We start from the raw sequence: 23,638 nt of genomic DNA on the forward strand, positions 1-23,638 counted from the left end.
TGTCATCTGTGAGGAAGTTTCTATTCATGTCTTTTCCCTAATTTAAAAGATGCATCAAGGCAAAGTTTTTTTTAATTTATGTTTTCTTCAGCATTTTCCATTATAAGTTTATCTTTTTTGTTCTTTTTGTTTCCCATACATTGTTTGAAATTTCACCTCCCATTAGCTTTCTCTCATTAGAAAAACTTTAATCAAACTTTATTCTATAAGTGTTTTTCAAAATTCCCTGTTAGCTTTGGATTAAATGAAAGAATGATTTTAAATTGGGGCCACATCAGGTGGTGCTTGACCTCTCCAGTGCCTTGTACATTCAGGATACTTGCACTGCCACTTGCCGCATCTGAGGCCCCAAATATTTGTTTTTTAATTTGTATTACAACACAATTTAGGCAGAAATAGCAATTACTTTTTATAGTCATTTAAAGGAATTTGTTGACAATATGACTGATTTTTTCAAAGAGTTTGGGACTTTAACATTGATATGATTTGTATTATAATTTATGGCCACAAGTCTACTATGGAAAATAACACTGGCTGTATTAGATTATGTTAAATTATTTACCTGTTCATTTTACTAGATCCTCAGCCCAAAAATAAATCATGCAACAAAAATAAAACCAAATTTCTGAAGGCATCATATAAATCTAATTGCAAGGTATTTTGAGGCTAAACTCTGAGAGAACAGGATACTCAAGGAATAAGTTTAGTATTTTGGACTGCTTTTGTCCTAGATACAATCCCAAAAGTAGTGATTAGAAAACTAAGCAAAGTTTAGAATCAGATGCAGAGCCCTAGTAAGCACATTAGACTTTGTTAGAAGTATAAATAAGTAGAATTTAGTACTAACTGAGAAATGAATAGCTGGTTTCATAGTTTCTGAATCTATGAAACTCAGATCATTTCGGAATTAATTAGATTAAAATGATCTAGTACTTCAAGTAGCTTTAAGCTTACTGCCTGCCAGAGGGAGCACAATTTAGTTAACAGCTCTTAAGAAGATAATGTTAAGATAATGGAGGGAGAGGGAGAGGGAGGGGGAGGGGGAGGGAGGGAGGGAGGGAGAGAGAGAGAGAGAGAGAGAGAGAGAGAGAGTCCATTATGACAACATTAGTTGGAAATGGGAAATGGTGACTCTGGACAAGAACTGAGTGTTGAAAGTGGATAAAGGGATATACATGTTAACCTTTCAGCATCTGTGTTGCAAGCCTAATACCTAAAATAAGAGAGAGAGAGGGAGAAAGAGAGAGAAAGAAAGTGAGAGAGGGTTTACACCTGGCTCAGGTAGGCTGTGAGTGGTGGACCATATGGTGCGTGGGATGTTGGGAGTCAAACCCTGGGCTGCCGGGGGGGGGGGGTGGGCCGGGGCAAGGCATGTACCTTCTCACTGTGCTCTCTCTTCAGCCTCCTAACAGCTCATTCTTTTTCCACGTACATCCCAGTTCTTCAAAACTCATTGCAACTCTTTCAATTTCCAGAAAGATTGACCTTCTAATTGCCAAATCAAATGTTATTTTCCTGCCTGTTTTATAGAAATGTGACAATATTTAGAGTATTGCAATACTGTTCTCAAAATTAGCTACTCATTCTTCTGTAAACTTTACATTTATCTTTGTAATATATTTTTTTAAAGCTCTGCAGATATTTTGATAGAATCAAATTTGAAAGCCTTTTCTTTGTCATTTGCTTGTCATCTGATACTTTTTTACATATTGCTTCTCTTTTGGCTTTCCCATTGCTCATTTTTCATTGCTATATAATGCCACTTCTCGTCCCTAAGATTCTGATTTTGTGAATAACCAGAATCATTTCAGTTTTATACCATCTCTTTATGGTTTTAACTGGGAGTCATGAAATTTCTACCCTCTACAAGGGTAGAAATACTTTTTTTTCTCTATTGCCTGTCTTAGTGTCTGACATGTAATGGGTATACTTCTTTAAGTGAATGAATAAATGATCTCATTGTATATATTGTCTAATGAAGAAGTCCTGGTTAGAAGACAAACAAAATATTTTTTTATCAGATTTATGATTTTACTTCCTTATATTTAGGTCTTTCACCTACATGTATCTTTATTGCTATATGTATATGTACAGATACATAAATGTATGAGAGATTCACATGAATTGTGCATGTTTTATATGTAACTATGACGTTCATTGATAGACCTATACATATAAGTCTGCGTATTTGAATTAAAACAATCTTGTTTTCTCATTAATTGGTAGTATTGCCTTTATGATTTATTGAGCTGGCTAACCTAAGTTGATTTACTAAGGTTTAATGCATAATAGCTTTCTGTATAGTGATTTTCAAAATAAACTCCAGAAAGGTATACATTTTATGTTGTAAAGCACTTTGCACATGATCATATATGTAAAGTAACTGGAATGAGAATTTTGCAAATATTTTGTAGTTAAGTTACTGAGTATGGTATGTTTTGATACTATGCGTTGTATATCGTTTTATTTTTTAAAGTTATTTTTCTTGATGGTATTAATGGTTACAAGTTATAATGGGTTATTTAATTTTATTTGGGGGCCATACTCAGGTTAACTCCTGGCTTTGTACTAAGGAATCACTCCAGGCATGTCTTGGGCTACCATATGGGGTGCTGGGGACTGAACCCAGGTTGAAAGCATGAAAGGCAAATGCTCTCCCTGCAGTACTATTGCTTAGTCCTGGTTCTAATCTTTTCAAACTAGCTTCAGGCATTCATAGGTATTATTCATGTGCTCTCGTTATGCTTTGCAAGATTGAGTATCACTCACTATAAGATTCAAATTTCTTATACTCAAGGTTTTCTCTTTTAGAGATATGCAACCTTTTATGCTTTATCACCTAGCATCTTCCAAAATTTATTTTTTTGTAGAATTAATACTTCTAGATAACATACAGACTTTAGATATTTGCACTGTGTTTTGAGAACATGTTAATATGAGGATGAAACTTTTAATACAATATGCAGTATGTCTTTATGAGTTGTCCGTGTATAATTTTCTTTATTATAATGACTATTGTTTATCATACAAAATACTATGTCAAATTTTAAAAAGTCTGATTTTTTTTCTTGGGGACAAACTTTTGCAACAACCCTGTGTATAAGGAGTATAGTTGTCACATATAAGTACGAGGCAAGCCATATATTTAAAATTTGTTAAGAGAATTTTCCCTAAGATTATCTTAAATTGTTGTCTTTTTTCAGTCATTATTCAATCTTTTGGAATTTAGAAGATTAGTCCTGAATTACAAGCCTCCATCAAATGCTCAAGATTTACCTCGAAACCAAAAGGTAAAATTATTAAAGTTTTTAAACTATTTGGTCTTCTTTTTCTTATGATTGCTTTTTGGAATATTTGCCATATCAAATTAAAATTAATTTATAATTACAGTTATTCCTTGTCAGTATATTGAAAACATATGTCTTTTTCTTTACCCGTGTTAGTCTTATGCTAATATGTTGGGCTGGGGATGTGGCTCAGGCCCGACATGGCTCATTAATTGGTAGTATTGCCTTTATGATTTATTGGGCTGGCTAACCTAAGTTGATTTACTAAGGTTTAATTAGTAAACCTTATACCAGTACTGCGTGGCCCTCTAAGTACTGGTAGGAATGATCCTAGGTGCCCCTGAGTACTGCGAGGGTTTACGCCCACAGAAACTAAACAAACCAATGTTTATTTGTAAAAACCAGTTATTTTGGGGGCTGGAGAAATAGTACAGTGGGTAGAGCACTTGCCTTGTATGTGGAAGATGCCGTTTTGGTCCCCAGCGCTCTGCATAGCCTGCCAAACCCCATCAGGAGGGACCCCTGACAGCAGAGCATCTCACACCCCTGAGCATCATGGCAGGGTGTGGCCTCAAAACCAGAAAAGTTATTTTGATACACTTTTGTCTTTGCATTTTTTTTTTAAACTAGAACTTTTGGGGAAACTTCGTTACAGTTTGTTCCTTAACAGTCTACTCAAAAACTAGAAATCCAAAATCTTTTACTTGTTTACTTTTAAAAGTAATTTTAAAAGTAGATGATCTCTGCATTCACATCTGTAACACTGTGAGTGGATATTGCCAGCAGTATAATGCGACAGCACAAGCACCAGGGCCCGATTCCTTGGGTTCTTCTGTCTGTGAACCTAAGGAAGGGACTTGGTGTGTCTCTACTCAGTTTCTTTACCTGTAAAGTATAAATAATGATAACAGTTATTTCTTCGAGATGCTGTGAGAATTAAATGGGATAGAGTACACAGAGGATAAGTGCCTAATACATCGTACATTCCAGGTGTCAGCTATTGTTAATTGTGTTCTTATTAGCTTTTCAAAAAAGTAGGGCTGATTTAATGCAGAAATTTAGAAGCTGTCAAAGTGATATGCTTAAATAAAGAGCTTTTGTAATCTCATCACAAAAATTTATAGCCCTAAGGGAACTAATAGTAATCAAATATGCAAATAGACTTAATCCTAAAGGGACTGGTGGTCAGATAGACAAAACTCTTTTCAAAGTTTTAAAGGATTCACTGAAGTGTTGAATTTTGTGTGACCTAGTATTAGTTGCAATGAATTATTAAATGATGATTTTATTTCTTAAGTTAATGAATAATTTTGAAACCCATTTTTACTGCATTGTAAACCCATTTATAAATAAGCTAAAGTGAATGTAACTTGATTTTCAGTTGATTATTTTGAGGTTTTAGTTTTTGGATTGTAAAGTGTGACAAGATGAGGGGGCCTGAGCACAGTGGATAGAGTGTTTATTTGTCCTGCATGCAGCTGACCCAGGTTTGGTCGCTGGCATCCCATATAGTTCCCTGAGCACAGCCAGGAGTCATTCCCGAGTGCAGAGCCAGGAGTGCCCCTGAACATCACAAGGCATTTTTAAAAGGGATCAAGATCAATTTGCCATCCCTTCCTGTCTTGAGAAATTGAGCACAATATCTCAAAATTGAAAAAAGTCATCAATTTTACACTTTACATAAAAGCCTTTTCTTCACTGTTTGTATCCTATATTATGACTTCTTAATATCAATAGTTATTCTAATGTCTCAGTAGAAGCATATAATGAACCGCATGTATTGTCTCCTTTTATATTCCTTGAGTTTAATCTTTTCAGTCTAAATTTAAAAAAAAAATTAAGTGTCTCAGTGTTATGACCAAATTAGTTTTTTATAGTTTTTTAGAATTAAAAATTTGTTGTTGTTTAATTAGGATGGTTACAAGAGTTCAGTGATTTTAGTGTACAGTTTTATTGTACTTCCACTGTTCTTTTGTCACTTCTAATTCACTGCTGTTTTCTGATAGTCTTGTTTTTTAGAGGGGGGCAGACACACTTGTCTTTGCTGAGGACTTATTTCTAGTTCTGCAGTCAGGGATCATTCTTGGGAGGGCTTTGGAGCAGATAGAGTTCAAGGGATTCCAACCAGGTTGGCCCCATGGAAGGCAAGCGTCCTATCCACTGTACTGTCCTTCCAACCCCTGGATAGTCTTTTTTAATTTTTAATTGTGATTTATATACTGAAACTAGTTTGGGACTCTCACGACTTTGCAATTGATTACTAGAGAAATGTATAACTATAGCATTTACCACTTTCTAGAGAAATTAGTTTATTATATTGGAAAGGTCAGTCTTCAATTATCTATTAGGTAATAATTAAAATCAGTACTTCTATTGTAAAATACTAATGTCCAGTGATAGGTGAATGGATAAAGCCGTTGTGGTATACATCCACAATGAAATAACATGCAGCTATAATAAAAGATGAAATCAGCAGTTTACTACAATGTGGAAGGAGCTGGAGAGTATCATGTCAAATGAAATAAGTCAGAGAAAGAATAAATACCAGAACATCATTCATTTGTGGTAGATAGACAAAAGAAAGTACATAGATTTGTAGACAAAAACAAGACAGTGTTGAATAATGACCAGCCACTGGCCTTGGATTACAAAACTGATTTATATGCATCGGGGATAAAAGTGGGGAGAATGAATGTTAGACCAGAGGTGATAATGATAATGGCAAAGGTTATTGGGCATTTGGTGGTGGTGGAGCACAGTGACCTTTTATGTCACTGTTATGAGCTTTAACAGTATTATAACCATGTTACCTAAACTGTAATAGAATTATTAAGAATGACAAAATATTTATTTAAAAGAATATCATGCAATTTTAGGAGATTGTTCTAGAAATGAGTTAACTCATGGCAACAGCATTATATAATAAATTATATTATCTTGGAAGTCAACATGTGGCATTTATAGGTACTTAAGAGCTAGTGATTGATGAAACATTTACTTGGGGTGATAAGAGGCACAGGTTTTAAAAGGTTGTCTGTGATTAAGCAACTCATGTTTGTATAGAATATTTACAGCCATATTGAATTATAAAACTAATACATTAATATGCAGGACACCCTGGGGATTACTTTGTTCAAATCAGAGATGTAATTTGCATGCACTGCTAGCAGGATTTTTTTTAATGTGCAATTAGCTAAGATTGCAATAAATATTACATACATAATAAGTGAGAGAAAGATGAAATCTTTAAAATCAGTTTCCATTTTAGGTAGACTTGATTATTCTAGAATTTCAAACAAACTATATGCATCCAATTTTATTTATTACTTTTAATGTAGTTTTAATGTAGTGCCTTAAAAATTGTGATGTTATTGTATTATAAAGTTTTATATAAATAAACCCTCTCTCTAATACACACTTTTGGCTTAAATGTCACAAATTATGACAAAACATACAAATCAATTTCACAAATAATAGGCTATGTAGAAATACTTATTTTTAGACTTATAAAGTAACAGGGATGAAATTTATAAGTCTCAGTAAATTTTAAGGAACTTAAAGTATACAAAGTATGTTTTCTGTATTACAATGAAATTAACAGTTGACCAAGATCATCTAGAAAATACTCACAACTGGAGAAGTACAAGTTGGCAACGATGCAACTTCTGGCAGATATCTCTCTGGACTTTACTAAAATACTAAAATACAGAAACCCAAAACCGAGAGGCCGCTAAGTGTGGTCACTCGACCTCATACCTCTTCATCCTCAGCAATGGAAAACAAATTATCTAATGCTTCCTTTTCAGCAGGTCTGACTTTAGGGGAGAGACTCTCCAAACAATAATAGTGAGTTTTGTTGAAATATTGTATGCAATCAAAGTGAAAGTAAAGTGAAATTTATTAGTTACATACACAGGCGGGGGGGGGGGCTAAGGGTGGGGGGGACTAGGGGCTGGGGGGGTTAGGGGTGTGGGGGGGCGGGGTGGAGCTATACTGGGATTCTTGGTGGTGGAATATGAGCACTGGTGAAGGGATGGGTATTCGAGCATTGTATAAATGAGATTTAAACCTGAAAACTTTGTAACTTTCCACATGGTGACTCAATAAAAAAATTAAAAAAAAATAAATTTATTTATGATTGAAAAAAAAAAAGAAAATACTCACAACTGGAAATAAGATAGGTATACCTTACAAAAACCCAATGTGAAAAAGAAACCACCCTACACTCAAAAGCAAGTTTCTGAAATAAAAATTAATACATGGGCCAGAGAGACAGTTCAGTAGGTTGGGTTTGTGTTGCACAGTTTACAAAGATTCCTTCCCAGGCACTACATTCGTTTATTCAAAAAGGAGCAATCCTTGAGCACAGAGCAGGAATAGACTCCTGAGCAACACTGGATGTAATCTCCCCTCCAATAAATAAATAAATATTAAAGAGAATTTTGACAAGATGTATTAGAAATTAGAAAACAAAGACATTGACGACAAAAGAAAGAAAGGAAATAACAAATCAATGAAAGAGTTCAGAAAAGCAAGAAAAATTAGTGGAATCAAAGTTGCTTCTTAAAAAAGAAGAAAAATTGAGAAGTTCTGGGTAGACTGAGCAAGAATACAAAAAGAAGACAGATGGTTGCTGTATAGAATAACATAGAATGAAAGATAGCACCTTACAGACTGGAAGAAACTTTGTTTACCATTCATTGGATAAAGGTTAATATTCAAGATATATAAAGCACTGATTAGAGTTTTGTAAGAAAAGACATCCAACCCCTCCAAAGAATGTGGAGAAGAGATGTACAGAAACATCCTCAAAGAATTTCAAATGATCAAAACGCAAATGAAAAATGTACTGCATCACCCGTCGTCAGGGAAGTGCAAACCAAAAACAATAATGAAATATGTCTTCACTCAAGAGTCTGGCATACATCAAAAAGAACAACAGCAACCAATGCTGACTTGGATATGGAAGAAAAGGGATTCTCATTCACTGCTAGTGGGAATGTCCAGCGTTTTGGGAAAACAATCTGGATGCTCCTTAACCAAACCAGAAATTCAGCTTTCCTAAGACCCAGGAATCCACTCCTTGGAATATACCCCAAGGCCCCAAAATCACAATTCCAAAAAGCCATCTGCACTCTTATGTTCATTGCAGCACTGTTCACAGTAGCCAAGATCTGGAAACAACCTCAGTGCCCTAGAACAGAAGTCGGATAAAGAAACTGTGGTGCATATACACAGTGGAGTACTATTTGGCTGTAAGAAAAGATGAAGTCCTGCAATTTCCTTCTGTGTTGATAGAAGTCATGATAATTGCGGTGACAGGTAGGTGGAGATAGATCTGTGGAGACTGTCATGCTGAGTGAAGTTAGAGGGAGAGACCAGACATAGAATGCTGTCTTTCATATGCAGGATATAAGAAAATGTAGTAGGGGGATAATATATGCCCAAAAGCAGTAGAATTCGTGCATCAGATAACTACGGCAGGAAGCTTGCTGCTGGAATGTAGTAAGAGAAATCAGGGAAGATTCAATACTACTTTGGTAGAGAGAAGTGATTACCCTGGAGGAGGTGAATGGTATAAAGTAAAGCAGCTGAATGGTATCAAGTAGGTCTAAACTGCTGCCATAGAGGGAGCCAGGAGGCAGGAAGAAAACTAGGGACATTGGTGGAGGCAAGTGGTCACTGGTCAAGAGATTAATTTGGCTCACTGTAAGACTGATACTCAATCATGAATGATTTTGTAACTTGGTTGATTCGATAAATTTAAGGAATGAAAGAGGGGATATCATGATATATTCCATAGACAGTAATAGAGTAATGGGCTATTCTTTTATGAAAAAGCAACAAGTAATCATGAAAACCACAATTTGTTAAAGTTCACAATAAAAAAATGGGTAACCTGAGTAGCCTTATGTTATATTGAAGAAAAATCTTTTATAAAAAAAAAATAAAATAACAGGTAAAAACAGGCTTTATTTGAGAGTTCTGAGGAAGGAGCGAGGAAGGCAGGGAGGGAGAGAAAGAAGTAGAGAGGGAGAGGGGGTGGGGGGCATGTAATACACTCGAAAGGATACAGGCTTCTTCAGTGTGGAGAGTCCCTGTAACATCCCAGCACTGGATATGAAAATACATATCTCAAGAGGAGAGATGCGGGAGACACATGTGCTCCGGCAGCACGTGCTCAGGCACCATGTGCATGCCAGAAAAAATGTCTTTGTATATATATTTCTTTCATTATAAATAGGAGTCTACTCGCTTTGAAAATTAACAGTTACATGGGTGAAACTCAAAGTAATTACGTCAATGCTAGAATGCAGATTAAAATGACTGTACAGTATATGATTAATTTTTCTTGTATGGAAGAGAAAGTAAACCATGATTACCTGGGAGTGATAAAGGAGGGGAATACAGATTGAAGAAACTTGGGGGGTGATAGTTTCATTATCTTGTTTGTGATGATCCATTCATAGTGGATGTATATAAGATGGAAGCCCATATAAATTGTACATTTTATAAGTTATATTGTTTAACAGCTACATCTGTTTTATAAAGAATAGTAGTGTTTGGGTGTTTGGGTAATTTTTATATGTGATGATTTAAAAAATTTTTGCTTTTTGGTAATTGACTAATAAAATATACTTGCTTATATTCTCTGATGTACATTCTTTGTCCCTCTCGGAGAGCCTGGCAAGCTACCGAGATTATCCCGCCCACACGGAAGAGCCTGGCAAGCTCCCTGTAGCTTATTTGATATGCCAAAATACCGTAACAATAACAGGTCTCATTCCCCTGACCCTGAAAGAACCTCCAATCCTTAGTACAGGCTGAGACGAATGGAGACGTTCCTGATGCCTGCTCGAGCAAATCGATGAACAATAAGATGACAGTGATACAGTAATACAATGACTAATAAAAAATTTTTTAAAAATTGGCTTTTATGAGACACAGCTCCAGTGGTTAGAGAGATGTAACAAATTTAACAAAGATCTAACAAATCCTTGTTGGTTCTGTCCTCGGAGTGACCCTTGGCAGAGCTTGGAGGATCCTATGTAGTGCCAGCAACTTGAACCTGGAGCAGCCGCATGCGGTGCAGTCATCTTAATATCAGTACTGCCTTTCTAGCCCTACATTTTGTTTTTGTTTTGGGTGACACCTGAGCTTGCTTGATGAACCATGTTATTGGAACCACCCCAGAATTTCCATGCAAATCATGTGCTTCCTGTGCTCAGAACTGTCTCCGTGCCCTATCCTTTACAATTATTAACTGATACCTTTGGCATTCAGAACAATTTATAGACACAAGAGTTGTCTGAGGTAAAAATGTTTCATTATATTATCTTACTTTTGAAATAGGCTTTTCAGAATTTTACTTCGGTTCCAAAGGTCATTTATTTCCTTCTTGCTACTTGTCAGGGAATGACTTGAAAAACTACATTGACTTAGAGCTGTGATAAATGAAGAAACTCTTATTGCAGTTGCGGGGGTGGAGGAAGAAACGTGAATTCATTTTTCATGTCATTTAAAACCTTTGAATTTGGCCATTACCAGTGATGGAATTTATTATACTAAAGTAAAAGTTATAAAAGCATGTTTATGTCAAACAAAGTAACTTGTGACTGCTGTAATGATTATCATTTTTTTTTATCAGATGGCAGGTATTTGGAATCTACTTTTCCCCTCTACCTATATATTTAGACTCCCGTTTAAAATATATTTACATTTTAATTATTTCTTTTAAAGCCAGCAATATTTTCTGGAGCTATTATTTTGGCAGCAGTCCCACATATGTCCCAACTGTATTCTAACTACACAGATCCTTTGCTACAATTTTGATAGTGCCAGTATGCAAGTATGGGGAATGTTACTGATATTTAAATGATACATATGTAAGCAGCTCTGTTAAACTTGGTATTGGGGTATGTAATTTCCAATTTGTTAAGTTGTTTTCACTAGAGATAGTAAGATCATTTTTCAGTTTTCCTCTTTAAATTGTTTGAGATCAGTTGTATTGGATTGTTTTTATTTTTTCTGGAGGATTTTGTAATTATCCAGTAAGAACTTAAAGCCTACTTTGTATAGCAAAAATTTGTGGAAGAGGTAGAGGAGTTTTTAATTCTGAAACAGTTGCAGTCTTGGTAAGAAACAAAAGATTTTAAATGAACACTGGGAGCTACACAGTTAATATTTGGACCTAATTAAATTGCTTCTCAGAAGAATATTAGGTTAATGATTAGAACCATATGACAGTTGTCATTGGTGATTCAATGCTAAGTAAATAATACTCATTTCAATACAGAGAGTGTCAAGGAACCCTTAGAGTAGGAGGAATCTTTGCTCAAATTGATTATTGAGGTGAAGTACTCAATAGTGCCGGGCACGGTACTGAACACTCATTGAATGTTGGCTGTTGTTATTCTCTTGGGCAACAGCTGGGCCTTGCTGATGAACAGGATTATGATGAACAAACTTAAATAAGGAGGATATTCTTGGCTGGTAATGACATGGTTTGCTATGAAGATGTAGAATTTAGGCTGAAATTGAAGTCAGTGTAGGCCCTTGGGTATTTCCATGCTTGGTTCCTTTGAGCGCCCTAGATTGCACAGACATTTTTCTTGTTTAAATATAAGATTGCTGGACTTTATCCTCCGTATATATTAGGTAGTTTAGATATTAGGTAGCTTGCTAATTAATTTAAAAGTAAATATTGTTTAGTAATATTAATTCTGTGAATCTTAGTTTTTTCCTTTTTTTTTTTTGATAGGAGCATCGGAATTTGCCGTTTATGCGTGAGCTGCGGTATCTATTTGCACTACTTGTTGGCACTAAAAGGAAATATGTTGATCCATCAAGAGCAGTTGAAATTCTTAAGGATGCTTTTAAATCAAACGATTCCCAGCAGGTAGCTTTGTTGTTTTTGCTTATTTATTAAACATTTATATTTTATTAAAACCTAAAAATGTTGACAAATGTGTAATTAAGAATCTTTTCAAATGTGTGATAATACAGTGTCAATAATAGAATTCATGGTTTTAATATCTCTGCTTTTGCATGGGGAATAATTTTAACATTAAATGTTTTTCTGAGCTGTAATACTTTTGTTATATTGCTTTTATTTTTTTAGTACCTTTTAAATCTATGTCTTAAAAACAAGACATTTGGAGCGATAGAACAGCAGGTAGGGTGTTTGCCTTGCATGTGGCCAACCCAGGTTCGATTCCCAGCATCCCATATGGTTCCCCAAGCACCGCCAGAAGTTAATTCCTGAGTGCACGAGCCAGGAGTAACCCCTGTGCATTGCCGGGTGTGACCCAAAAAGCAAAATAAAAATACAATATTGGAAATTTACTGATATTTTTTTTAAATGTGTATTTAGAGAAGTCATAGAAATTTTAAAAAGAAAACAAGACAATGAAAGTAATAAAGAGGATAATGGGAACAGTATTTGTGAAAATGTCAATACAGAATTAATGGCCTAAAGAGAAAAAGTTACATTAAGAAGGATATTTAGATCATGTTAAGTGAAATGAGTCAGAAAGAGAGAATGAGTAGAAAGATTGCACTCATTTGTGGAATATAAAGTAACAGAATGAGGGACTGACACCCAAGAACCGTAGAGATAAATACCAGGAGGATTACTCCACAGCTTAGAAGCCAGCCTCACATGCTGTGGGAAAAGGCAGCTCAGATAGAGAAGAAACCACCAAGTGAAGGGTGCTAGAAGGGCCTGTTCGTGATGGGAGATGCAGGCTGAAAGTAGACTAAAGACTGTATATGATGGCCTCTTAATACTTCTACTGCAAACCACAGCACCCAAAAGGAGAGAGAGAGCAAAAGGGAATGCCCTGTCACAGAAGTGGAGTGGGGTGGGGTTGGGGAGGACAAGGTGGGGGTGGGGGGAGGGATGCTGGGACCATTGGTGGTGGAAAATGGGCACTGGTGGAGGGATGGGCACTGGTCCATTGTATGAAACACAAGCACAAAAGTTTGTAAGTCTGTAACTGTACCTCATGGTGATTCACTAATAAAAAATCATTTATTTGTTTTTTCCTATTCATGAAAGGAGGTTAATTTCTTTGATAACTAGTAAACAAAATGATAGGGATTCACTTCTTCTGAAGGGTATTGTCATAGGTAGTAAATAGTTTTTTCTTACCAACTATATTGTTGTACTATGAATTGTTATATAAAAATGAAAAGTTATCTTAATGTATTGTGTTAACTTGCTAGGAGAGCCATTATTATTAAATCAAAACAATAGAAACTTAAAATGGCATAGTTCTAAGGACTAGAAGTTCAAAATAGAGATGTTGGCAGAGCTAAGCTGTGGCCAGTGGCTCTGAGAGAACTGTTTTTTGCCTCTTCAGTCTTCTATGGTTGCTGGTGTACCTGGGTTTGTAATAGTACAGCTTCATCCCCTGTGTCATCACATAGAGTCTTACCAGTTTCTTATTTAAAATATCATCATTGGATTTAAGACCACCCCTAATCCAGGATGAGCTCTTCCTGAGGTTCTTACTCTAAGGCAACACCTTTTTTCAAATTAGGTTTCATCTTCAGGTTCCAGATGGTGACATAACTTGGTGGTACCACTTCTCAGGTCATGTAGATGTTTTGGATATTTATAATAGATAGATCTTCTTTAGTGACTTGACATTAAAGCAGCTTGTTTAGGCTTCCCAGGCCTAATTTCCATATTTTAAAGGTGAGCAGGTTGGCCCAGATGCTCTTCAAAAAATCTGTGCTGTAAAATTATTTGATAATTTGTCTTATACCTGAGACTGTTTGGATGGTTTACACTGATTAGTTTGTGTTTTGCTGAGTGGTCTTAGTAGGATTGATTGATTTCTCCCCCTATGTTTGCGGAAACTTAGTTTTTATAACTTAACATTATTGAAATAATCATTTAACACAATCATTTCTCGTTACCTATGTCTATCAGCAAAGCTAAGATTGAAGAAAGGGATGACAAAAAGATTTATGTACTGGTTTTGAATGGAGGGTCACTTTAAAGTTAGTGAGGACGGCTAGAGTAAGGGATTGAGTGGACCTTCCCTATCCAAGTTGACTGGAAAAGCGGGTTTAGCTTAAAAGTTCTATGTAAAAGTTGAATTAGAAAATGAATTGCTGTAATGTACACATCTTTATTCTGAAGGAAGAAAATAATAATTCTTACATAATGGAGAAACCTTTAATAATGTTCATTTTTATAAAAATTTGTTATAGGGTGCTCTGGCCATGTTTAAGAATTCTCTTCAAAAATCTCTGTAGAGCTGTAGAGAGAGTATGTTGCTCACTGGGGTCATTAATACCCACTTTAGAAATACTGCTGTAAAGTATAAAATCCAGTATCAGTGATTGTCAATATAATACTTATTTTTGTTCAATACCTATTTCATACTCTGGTAAGGTTACAAGTATTTCCTGCATTTGATAATGAAAGATTTCATGTGCTACCTTTGGGATCAGATATTTGAGTGAAGAACTGTGAGTTTTGTATTGCAGTTTAGCAATTTATTCATATTTTTTTATCAGCGGCCTTCATATATTAATGAATTTTTCTTTTCTTTCCACAGCAAGATGTAAGTGAGTTTACACATAAATTACTAGATTGGTTAGAAGATGCCTTCCAAATGAAAACTGATGAGGAGACGTAAGTTTACTATGAAATTCCATGATGAGTTTTAAGACTAAAAAAAGATACTCATTTTTTCCCTCTTTTTCCAGTTTCAACAGAGAAATAGCAAAGTGGGATTGACAGTTGGAAACCCAATTTTTATCTCTATTGTATACAGCTATATTTATGTCCACACATACTGGGTAGATTGATATTTTCTGTTGAAGACCAGATTAGAATAAGATCTAATGCCAGAGGTGTTCATTCTGCTAAAGACTATTTGTGTGTATTCTTACGAGTTGGATTGAAGTACATCTTATAGTTAGTTTCATTATTCAATAAATTTTGTAAATATTTATTTTAACTCCCTTAGGCTAAATTTAGACAAGTATAAATTTTAAAAGTGGTTAGCCTGCTTAGAGAAGGACCCACAAGTACTTCAGGATATAGACACCTGTTCTTCTTTCTATGAGACCACTCCCCTGATAAAGTCATTGGTTCCTTTCTGTCTTCCTGAAAATTCATAGACCGTTTACTTAGGATTTTCCACCAGACTGATATGATTCCACAAAACTTAATAGTTGAATTAATACCTGAATACAGACAGAAATTCAAGGTTGAAAATTCTTTTTTCTGTACTTTTGAATTATAGTTAGTTTCATTATTTAATGAATATAATATCAGAATGATCTGTAATAAGATTAAATTATAGTGAAATATATTCCAAGATGCTTCCAAATATTTTTTTTTGTTTCCAAATTCCAAGAGAAAACTTAAGTAATCACAGTTTATCTTCCTTTGTCCTTTCAATTAAAGTCCAGATAAATAATTAGATATTTTGCTTTTGTGTTTGTAGTCTAACACAAAAGAATTCCCCAAGCTCTTAAGTTTGTTCAGTCTCAGTCATAAGCATGCCATTTGGTGCCTTGGTAGAATTGGGGATTTGCTGTGCTCTTCTGAATATACAGTTCCTTTAATCCTTCAAATGTTGTATTCTACTTTACTTTTATATTTCAGAGCATTATTACAGCACTCATGATTTACATTGGTCTTTGACTTTTTAAGTTTGGACATAAAACAAACCCTCAATCTTTGTCCTTTTGTCATAGTCCTGAATTAGTGCCATCTAGAATCAAGCTGTTACTGTAAATTGCTGTAGAAATTTAGGGTAATGGGATATGCCAAGGAAATCTTACCAGACAATATCTGTCATTATGGATAAGGAGTTGCATTTGACTGTCAGTTAAATGGGAAAAACTTGGGAAAAACTCAAGATAGTAATTTTGAACTAGATTTATAGTAATGTGTGGAAAGGTTTATAGTAATGGGTGGAAAGAATTTCATTTTGTCTGAACTTCTCCATCTTAGAAAGTTACATTTAGAGTTGTTGTTTCCTTCTTGACATATTTTGTGATGGAGATAGCTCTCATTTGGCATCCTTATTTCCTCTTCACCAAAACTCATTGTGCAGTTTTTCTTATTGAGCCATCGGTGCTATGACTTTTTAAGTTTGGAAGCAAAACAAACTTGAAAACTGTTTAAAACAGCTGTTTTCAGCGATCAGTGAGTGCTCAGACTGTTGACATACTTTTATGCCATTATGTCAGTGGCATCTAATTGTATAAGCTTCTGAAATGTAACTTTTTCTTAGCTCCATGTTTATCATTTCTTTTGATATTTGATTGTTTTGAAAAATCTTGAATGGAAATGTCTGAACTGAACTTGCTGTGGGTGCTTTCTGAATGACAAGGCCCAGACTTCAGTGCAGATCACTGCTCTCTGTGATGATGCTCTAACTTTTGGAATGTTCCAGAGCTTGAGCTTATTCCTGCTGCATCATCATCTGGCTTGAACATGCCTCTCCGTGGCAGTTGCACACACACATACTCAAGTGTGTGCTCAGGCTTAACTGAATCCTTAGGAGTTTAACTTATTTCTCAGCTTCTACCTCTCAGGACCATCCCAGTCTGTGGATGAGAATCTTCTCTTTTCCTCTTTGTCTTTGTTTTCTGGTCTCTTGTTTCCCCTTACATTATTCATTTAATGTTTTTAATACTTTTAATACTTTTTAATCCTCTCCTCATGAGAGTAAAATCTTTGAGAATTGTTTCAGAGGGTCTCCTCAGAGGTGCTGGCTGCTACCAGGGCTGGACTTGAGGATACTCGAGAGGCCATTTGGTGTAAAGGATTAAACCTGCAGCCCAGGGCCTACCAACCTCCTTCCCCCCCACCCCCCGCCCCGTTATTTAAGCACCGTAGTAGAAGTTGTTCTTAATGATTTGTTATAGGCATTTGTATTCCACTGTCACTGCCACTGTCACCTTCCTTCCACCATTGTCTCCATTTCCCCAGCCATCCTTCAAACCTGTCCTTATAAGCAAATGTTAATGTATTTTATATTGCTGGTTAACAGAGTGATTAAAAAATATTTCCATACAAGAAAATTTGTGAGTTTGTGAAAGCTATTGTGTCTCCCATGGGGACATTAAGTCTTTATCCGAGAGTTTACTAAGCTGCTGTAGAAAGTTAAGCCTTTCTGTGTTGGTGATGTTAGTCAAAATTGATTGGCTTCTGTATTACAACCCATCCAATCTGGTGCGCTACTACTGGGATGTCAGGGTTGTAGAGTTTGGAGATGTTGCTCCAGAGAATCCAGAGTTTGTCTCTGGGCAGCCTGTGAAGCTCAGTCCCGGGGCGGTAGAGTCTGGCCAGAGGCCTGGTGGCAATTTTGGGGTATGGGAGTGGCTTCCGGGTCTTTGGTAGGGCTGGAGCTAGCCGGCCTTCTCCCGAGGTCACCCCAGAGGGCTCAGCCAAGGACGAGTGTCCGAGAAATTTTATTAACTAGGTGATATCTTTCGAGATTGATTTATGCATCTCTGGAATACGGCCAGTAGATGCGCTTACACGGTGGAGGTGGTCCGTGGGTCTAGCTGCCAGGGCTCCCAAAATATAAGGCGGTGGGAGGAGGCTGCCCACCCCAACTCCGAGAAATCCGTGCCTACCAATCTTGCACTCCAGACGTTTGAGGCATCTTCCTGAGCCGATGAGAGAATAATCTTATTAGAAGTATGCCCAAGTTATTTGTTATTCACACATATCTGTCTACCATTATCTCTCTGAGATGGAGGATTCCACCAGGATGATTAACCAAGTAGACCCACAGGCAACCCATGTATGAATTAATTTTATTTATTTACTTTGCTTTTGGCCTACAGCCTAGTGGGACTCAGGGCTTCCTCCATCTCTACTCTCAGTAATCACTCCTGGGGGGCAATGTTTCTCAGACTGTAGATGTCTGTATTCCTACTCTTTAAGTTATTGTAGTAAGTCAAATGTTTTACCCTGAAATTCATGAAGTTTTTTTGTTCCCTCATTTGTTCAATTTTTCTACAAAAATTAAAAAATATATTTATCTTCAATATGTAATTCCTTAATTGCTTTTTATCTGTAGCCGTAGAAAGATGTCACCTAGGTTAACTGAAGCCTCATTCTTTTTTTTTTTTAAACTTTTTATTAAATCACCATGTGGAAAGTTACAAAGTTCTCAGGTTTATGTCTGTTATATAATATTCAAACACCCATCCCTTCACCAGTGCCCATATTCCACCACCAAAAACCCCAGTATACCCCCCGCCCCCACCCCCTACCCCCTACTGTATAACTAATGAATTTCACTCCATTTTCTCTTTACCTTGATTACATTCCATAATTCAACACAAAACTCACTATAGTTGTTGGAGTTTCCACCCAAGAGAGACAGACCTACTACCAAGGAAGCATTTGATAATTAGTTTTCCATTGCTGGAAATGAAGAAATATGTAGATGTAGCCCCACTGCTACAAGTACATAACTCTCTTTTTTTTTTCCTTTTTCCTTTTCCCTTTTTTTTTTTCCCCTCATCCCCTTTCCCACGCCTCATAGTATGGTGTACGCCACGCCGCGTCGGCAGCGTGGGGCTTTTGCTTAGTTCACAGTCCAGAGAGGTGGCTGTTACATTAATAACCTTCAATATTTCAACAAAAACTTACTGTTATTATTTGGAGTTTCCCCCCCAAGTCAGACCTGTTCAAAAGGAACCGTTTCACATTGCTGACAATTATAAATGTTAAGTCGCGTGGACGCGGTTTTGGATTTCTGTATAAAGTCCAGGGAAAATTCTGCCAGAAATTGCATAGCCCAGCTCACAGTCCCAGTGCATTGCTGTAAGAAGTCTCTGGAATCAAAGTCTTTAGGCGCAGAGGGTCTGCTTCATGCTCAGTGGCTCCGGATTTATCTGGGCCGAGGGCGTGCCGGTTACGCCCCCTTTCCATGAGTCCCTGGGAGCCCCAAGTGTAAAAACCGAATACCTCTGGGTTTGGAGTCTTAGAAGATGGCGCCTGCCACGTGGGTGCCTCCAACCCGCCGTTTTCCGTACAGGAAGACAGGATGGGGAGGAAAAAATCCACCCCTGGCAGCACAGAGTTGTAGCCCAGTTCGCAGTCCCAGTGCATTGCTATTAGATGCTGCGCTGGATGCCCGAATGTGTTAGATCTCTGGAATCAAAGTCTTTAGGCGCAGAGGGTCCCTGAAGCCTCATTCTTTCTGAAAGGAATTCTATTTTGGACTTCGGACATCTTGTGTTACCCTTTATATCTTTGTCTGTTTTCTTTGGTCTCTGTTTTGTTTCTGATGGTAATAAGTTCTCTCCCTGTTGTAAAATTGTTTTCAAACTAAGCTAGAAATTTGCCCATACTCTCTGAAGTCTTAAGTCTTATTTGAAATAAATTCTTCTTGTCGATACATCTGTAAACTTTAGTTTGTTTCTCATTTTGGAGCTAAAACTTGTTTGAACCAATATGCTCTGCTTTTCTAGAACAGCTTCCTAGCGGATAAGCCACAGCAGGCCAAATTATGGCTATGGAATGTATCGCTATATCCCTATAGGAATGTGGAAATATGACCCTATTTCTATGATTATGGAAAACTGATCTTTATATGTCAGAGTTTATATTATTTGTATGCCAGTGACATTTTAAAGACTGGGAAGTACTGACTGAAATCTGCCTTACTTTATTAGCTGCTCTAGACCCTTAAATGCTTTTTTCTATTAATCTTCCCCAAGATTTAAATATTTTCCTGATGCATATATTCTTTGGTGATTTCTTTCAACCTTTGATATTAGTACCAGTTAAGCTTGTTTTCCTGCCTCGCATTTCTGCTGTAGACATTTCATGTCTTTCATTATTCCTCACTTGTATTTTTCATATTCTGCTGATTTGGTCACAGTCTGTGTTACTAAATTTCATAGCTTTAAATGTATGAACCTCTGAAAGGTTGCAGTGAAGAATTAGTTTGTAGAAGAGTTCTGGCTCCTTTCAGAAGGTCAGTGCTTACCACATGTCAGTGGAAAGCAAATCAAATTCAGGTAGAAGTTTTGAAAAGAGAGTTCAGAATGAATTGAGTAGTGCACATTTTCAGCACAGTTGCCAGTTGTGTATGCCATTGCCTTTCTCTTGGAATATGGGTAGGAAAGAAAGCAGAGAAGCTACGAAACATGAGACCTTAGCAGTGGAGATTTGTACTAATATTTATATCAGAATAGTTTTCACATCAAGGGAGTTTTTAAATTGTTATTCTCAAGTCGTTTTAATGATCATATTATTAAAAACTAAGATCATATAATTAAAAAAGATACAGTTCCCCCAGAAGTAAAATTCCCTGAGTATAGTGGGGATGGATTCATGGATTTAATATTAGAGTCATATTTAAGTTCACTTTTCTGCATAACGCTGTAATAGTGTGAATGTGTAGGTCATAGAGATAGTATGTGGGATATAAGCACTTTCCTTGTATGCAGCTAACCCTGGTTCAGTCCCCAGAACGGTCCCTGAACTCCACTGGATGTTCTTGGATATACCACAACTCACAACTCTCAGCCTCTCCCAAAATAGATGTGTTAGTTTGAGCCAGTGACATAAGCTAGTTATAGTTCTATTTTCTTTAAAATAGTGGTACATTGGAGTGGGCTAGTAAACCTGTGAGAACAACTCCCACACTTGAGGGACTTCTATTATATACCTAGATGTGCCCAGTTTGTGCAAGCACAGAGCTTTGCTCATATTTCCTTTTGTCAGACAGAGAGCAGGTTTTATGATGCCATGGACCTCATGAGTCTCCAAGGCAGTGAAAATATCTTGTCACTCAAGGTATCTGTCCACATCACCTCCGCTCATATTGTTGGACAGAAGTGCATTACTTGCAATCATAGTGTTGGACAACGTGAATCTTGTGTTCTGCTTATTGTCAAAATGAGTGGAAATATCTTACTTTGAGGAGGGTTGCAGAGAGAGAGACAGAGAGAGAGAAAGGAGAGAGACAAGTGTTGACTAGAATGCAAAGAAACTGTAACCTTTCTATTATCTGTAAAATATGATCTAACCCCTATAAAAAATAGAATGGTTTCTCCTGAAAAGGTTAAAAAGAATAGGGGTAAATAATTACTGAGTGCAGAGCCAGGAATAACCCCTGTGCATCAGTAGGTATGACCGAAAAAGCAAAAAAAAAAAAAAAATAGTGTTAAAAAAATAGAATTACCATTCCATTGAAGAAATCCATTTATGAGGTAGTGTGCGTGTGTGTTTGTGTGTCAGTTCTTCCTCAATAAAGTTGAATCATAACTGAATGATCCACGATTTCACTGCTGGTGATACATCTATAAAGAATAGCAGGATCTCAAAGAACTATTTGTATACCCATACCTATTGATTATTATTCACAGTTGTCAGAATATGGAAGTAATACAAATATCCCTAAGTGGATAAACAAAATGAGATATATGCCTACAGTGGGTATTATTTATTATTAAAAAGGAAATTATGAGGTATATTCCAACATGAATAAATCTTAAGCACATTCTCTAAAGTGAAATAAGCCAGTCACATAAAGACAAACAATATTGTCTGTCCACATGTACGAGTTTTCAAGGATTATGATAGTCAAAAAGCAAAAAAGTAGAATGACAGTTGCCAGAAAAATGTGTAGTTGTTTACTGAGATTGGAATTTACCAAACCATACACTTTAAAATGGGAAATGGTAAATTTTATATATTTTATTACGATTAACAATTTCCATAAAAAGTTTAGTGGGTAGGTATATCTTACCCACATATCTGTGAAAATGGAAACCAAGAGAACTTTTCAAATTCTGTATCTTGTGCTGTAAGCACTTAAGGAAATATTTCCCACTAGCTTTTTATTACAAGTATTAAATAATACTTGTAATGCATTTACCCTTTCTTTAAAAAAAAAAAACACTATTGATTTATAAACCCATAAACAAAAACTTTGTATGCTACATGGATGCAGCTTAGTTTTTAAAAAAATCCAAGCTTAGTCTTGAGTCCATAGAGCTCAAAACATTAAAAAAAAAATCACCTACATAAAACATCACAAAGGATAAAATCACTCTTCAGCTACTCTGGCTAAAAGCTAGTGTTTTGCCTTTTCCCTGGTATGATTAATTTTGGATGGTGTGCAGTTTTCTCACATATGAGAAGTGTCTTGCTAATACTTGTGAAATATATACTGAGTTAGTGGATTTTCCTCTCTACCAACAAGTCCAAATAAGCATGTATTGTACGGACGTAGATTCAGAATGGAAACGTATCATGCTATAGAGGAAGTGTTGGTGAGCACAGCCTGTAGCATCCAGGGCATCTGGCAAGGGTGTGCCGTGTGGTAATGCATCGTAATCCTTACAGCAGCCCTCAGAGTTCAGTTTCCTTGTTTTCCTTGAGTGACAGGTGGCAAAAACTGGAAGAATATGTTTGGAATACTTTGCCCATGGAGTCAGTGTAAATAGCAGAACCTGGTGCATGAAAGCTGCATTAATGTTGTCCACTTGACATATATTATTTTAACAAAATTTTTGCTGTTAAAGCTCCAGAAATCATAATTACATTTATATGTTTTAACATGCTTTAGGGATGAAGAGAAGCCAAAGAACCCCATGGTAGAATTGTTTTATGGAAGATTCCTAGCTGTGGGAGTGCTTGAAGGTATAGTTACATATTTGTTTTTTCCATTAGCTATTTTGTATTTGTAGTATCTATTTGTTTAATGGCTTTTTGTTTTAACATCTCTGTTAAAATTCCGGTTGCCTTGTTATTACTGATGCTTTATGTAAAGTGGACAGAAGTAAGTGAATGATAAGGAAGGCAGAGAGCATTATTGTATACTTGTATACGAATTGGTGTTTAGTTAACGTTATTCTGATGTTCTTGTGAAAATGTGAATTGGGATTCAGTGCTTGAGAGGGCTGTTGACTAATACTTCGAAAATAATATTGGAGTTGAATACTGGGTTTGGAGTGAGCTTTGCTGTTTTTTTTTGAGGGCTCATACTTTCGGTGATCATAATATTCTTCAGACTCTAATTTTCAAGGAAGAATTGTAGTCTGTCTCTTATTTCTGTTTGTTGGTTTTGGTTTTTGGCCACACCCACACTGCTCAGGGCTTATGTCTGCCTCTGTGCTCAGGGTAACTCCTGGTGGGGTGCAGGGTGGGGCCATAGAGGTGCAAGGATTCATCCAGGGTCAGCAACCTGCAAGGCAAGTGCCTTGCCTGTATACTACCTCTCCCGCCCTAGCTTTTGAAATTTCAGTCAAGAATGACTATTAATCCATCTGTTCTTAATATATAGACCTGGTTCTTGAGACACATTTCAACTAATTAAGTTTTAAGTCATTTCAAAATACTG

General features: G+C 36.3%; 1 protein-coding gene across 4 annotated transcripts in view; it reads left to right on the top strand.

Annotated features, from left to right (window-relative positions):
• USP25 (ubiquitin specific peptidase 25) overlaps positions 1 to 23,638 on the top strand; it is a 156,156-nt gene that overhangs the window by 60,301 nt on the left and 72,217 nt on the right. For all 4 annotated transcript variants that reach the window (XM_055125484.1, XM_055125485.1, XM_055125486.1 and 1 more), the window contains 4 exons: positions 3,204 to 3,290; positions 12,049 to 12,186; positions 14,861 to 14,937; positions 22,865 to 22,938. In XM_055125484.1, the coding sequence (XP_054981459.1) occupies positions 3,204 to 3,290; positions 12,049 to 12,186; positions 14,861 to 14,937; positions 22,865 to 22,938 (376 nt within the window). The remainder of the gene's footprint in view (positions 1 to 3,203; positions 3,291 to 12,048; positions 12,187 to 14,860; positions 14,938 to 22,864; positions 22,939 to 23,638) is intronic.

Source organism: Sorex araneus, chromosome 2 (assembly GCF_027595985.1).
Source record: "Sorex araneus isolate mSorAra2 chromosome 2, mSorAra2.pri, whole genome shotgun sequence".
Classification (NCBI taxonomy): Eukaryota; Metazoa; Chordata; class Mammalia; order Eulipotyphla; family Soricidae; genus Sorex; species Sorex araneus.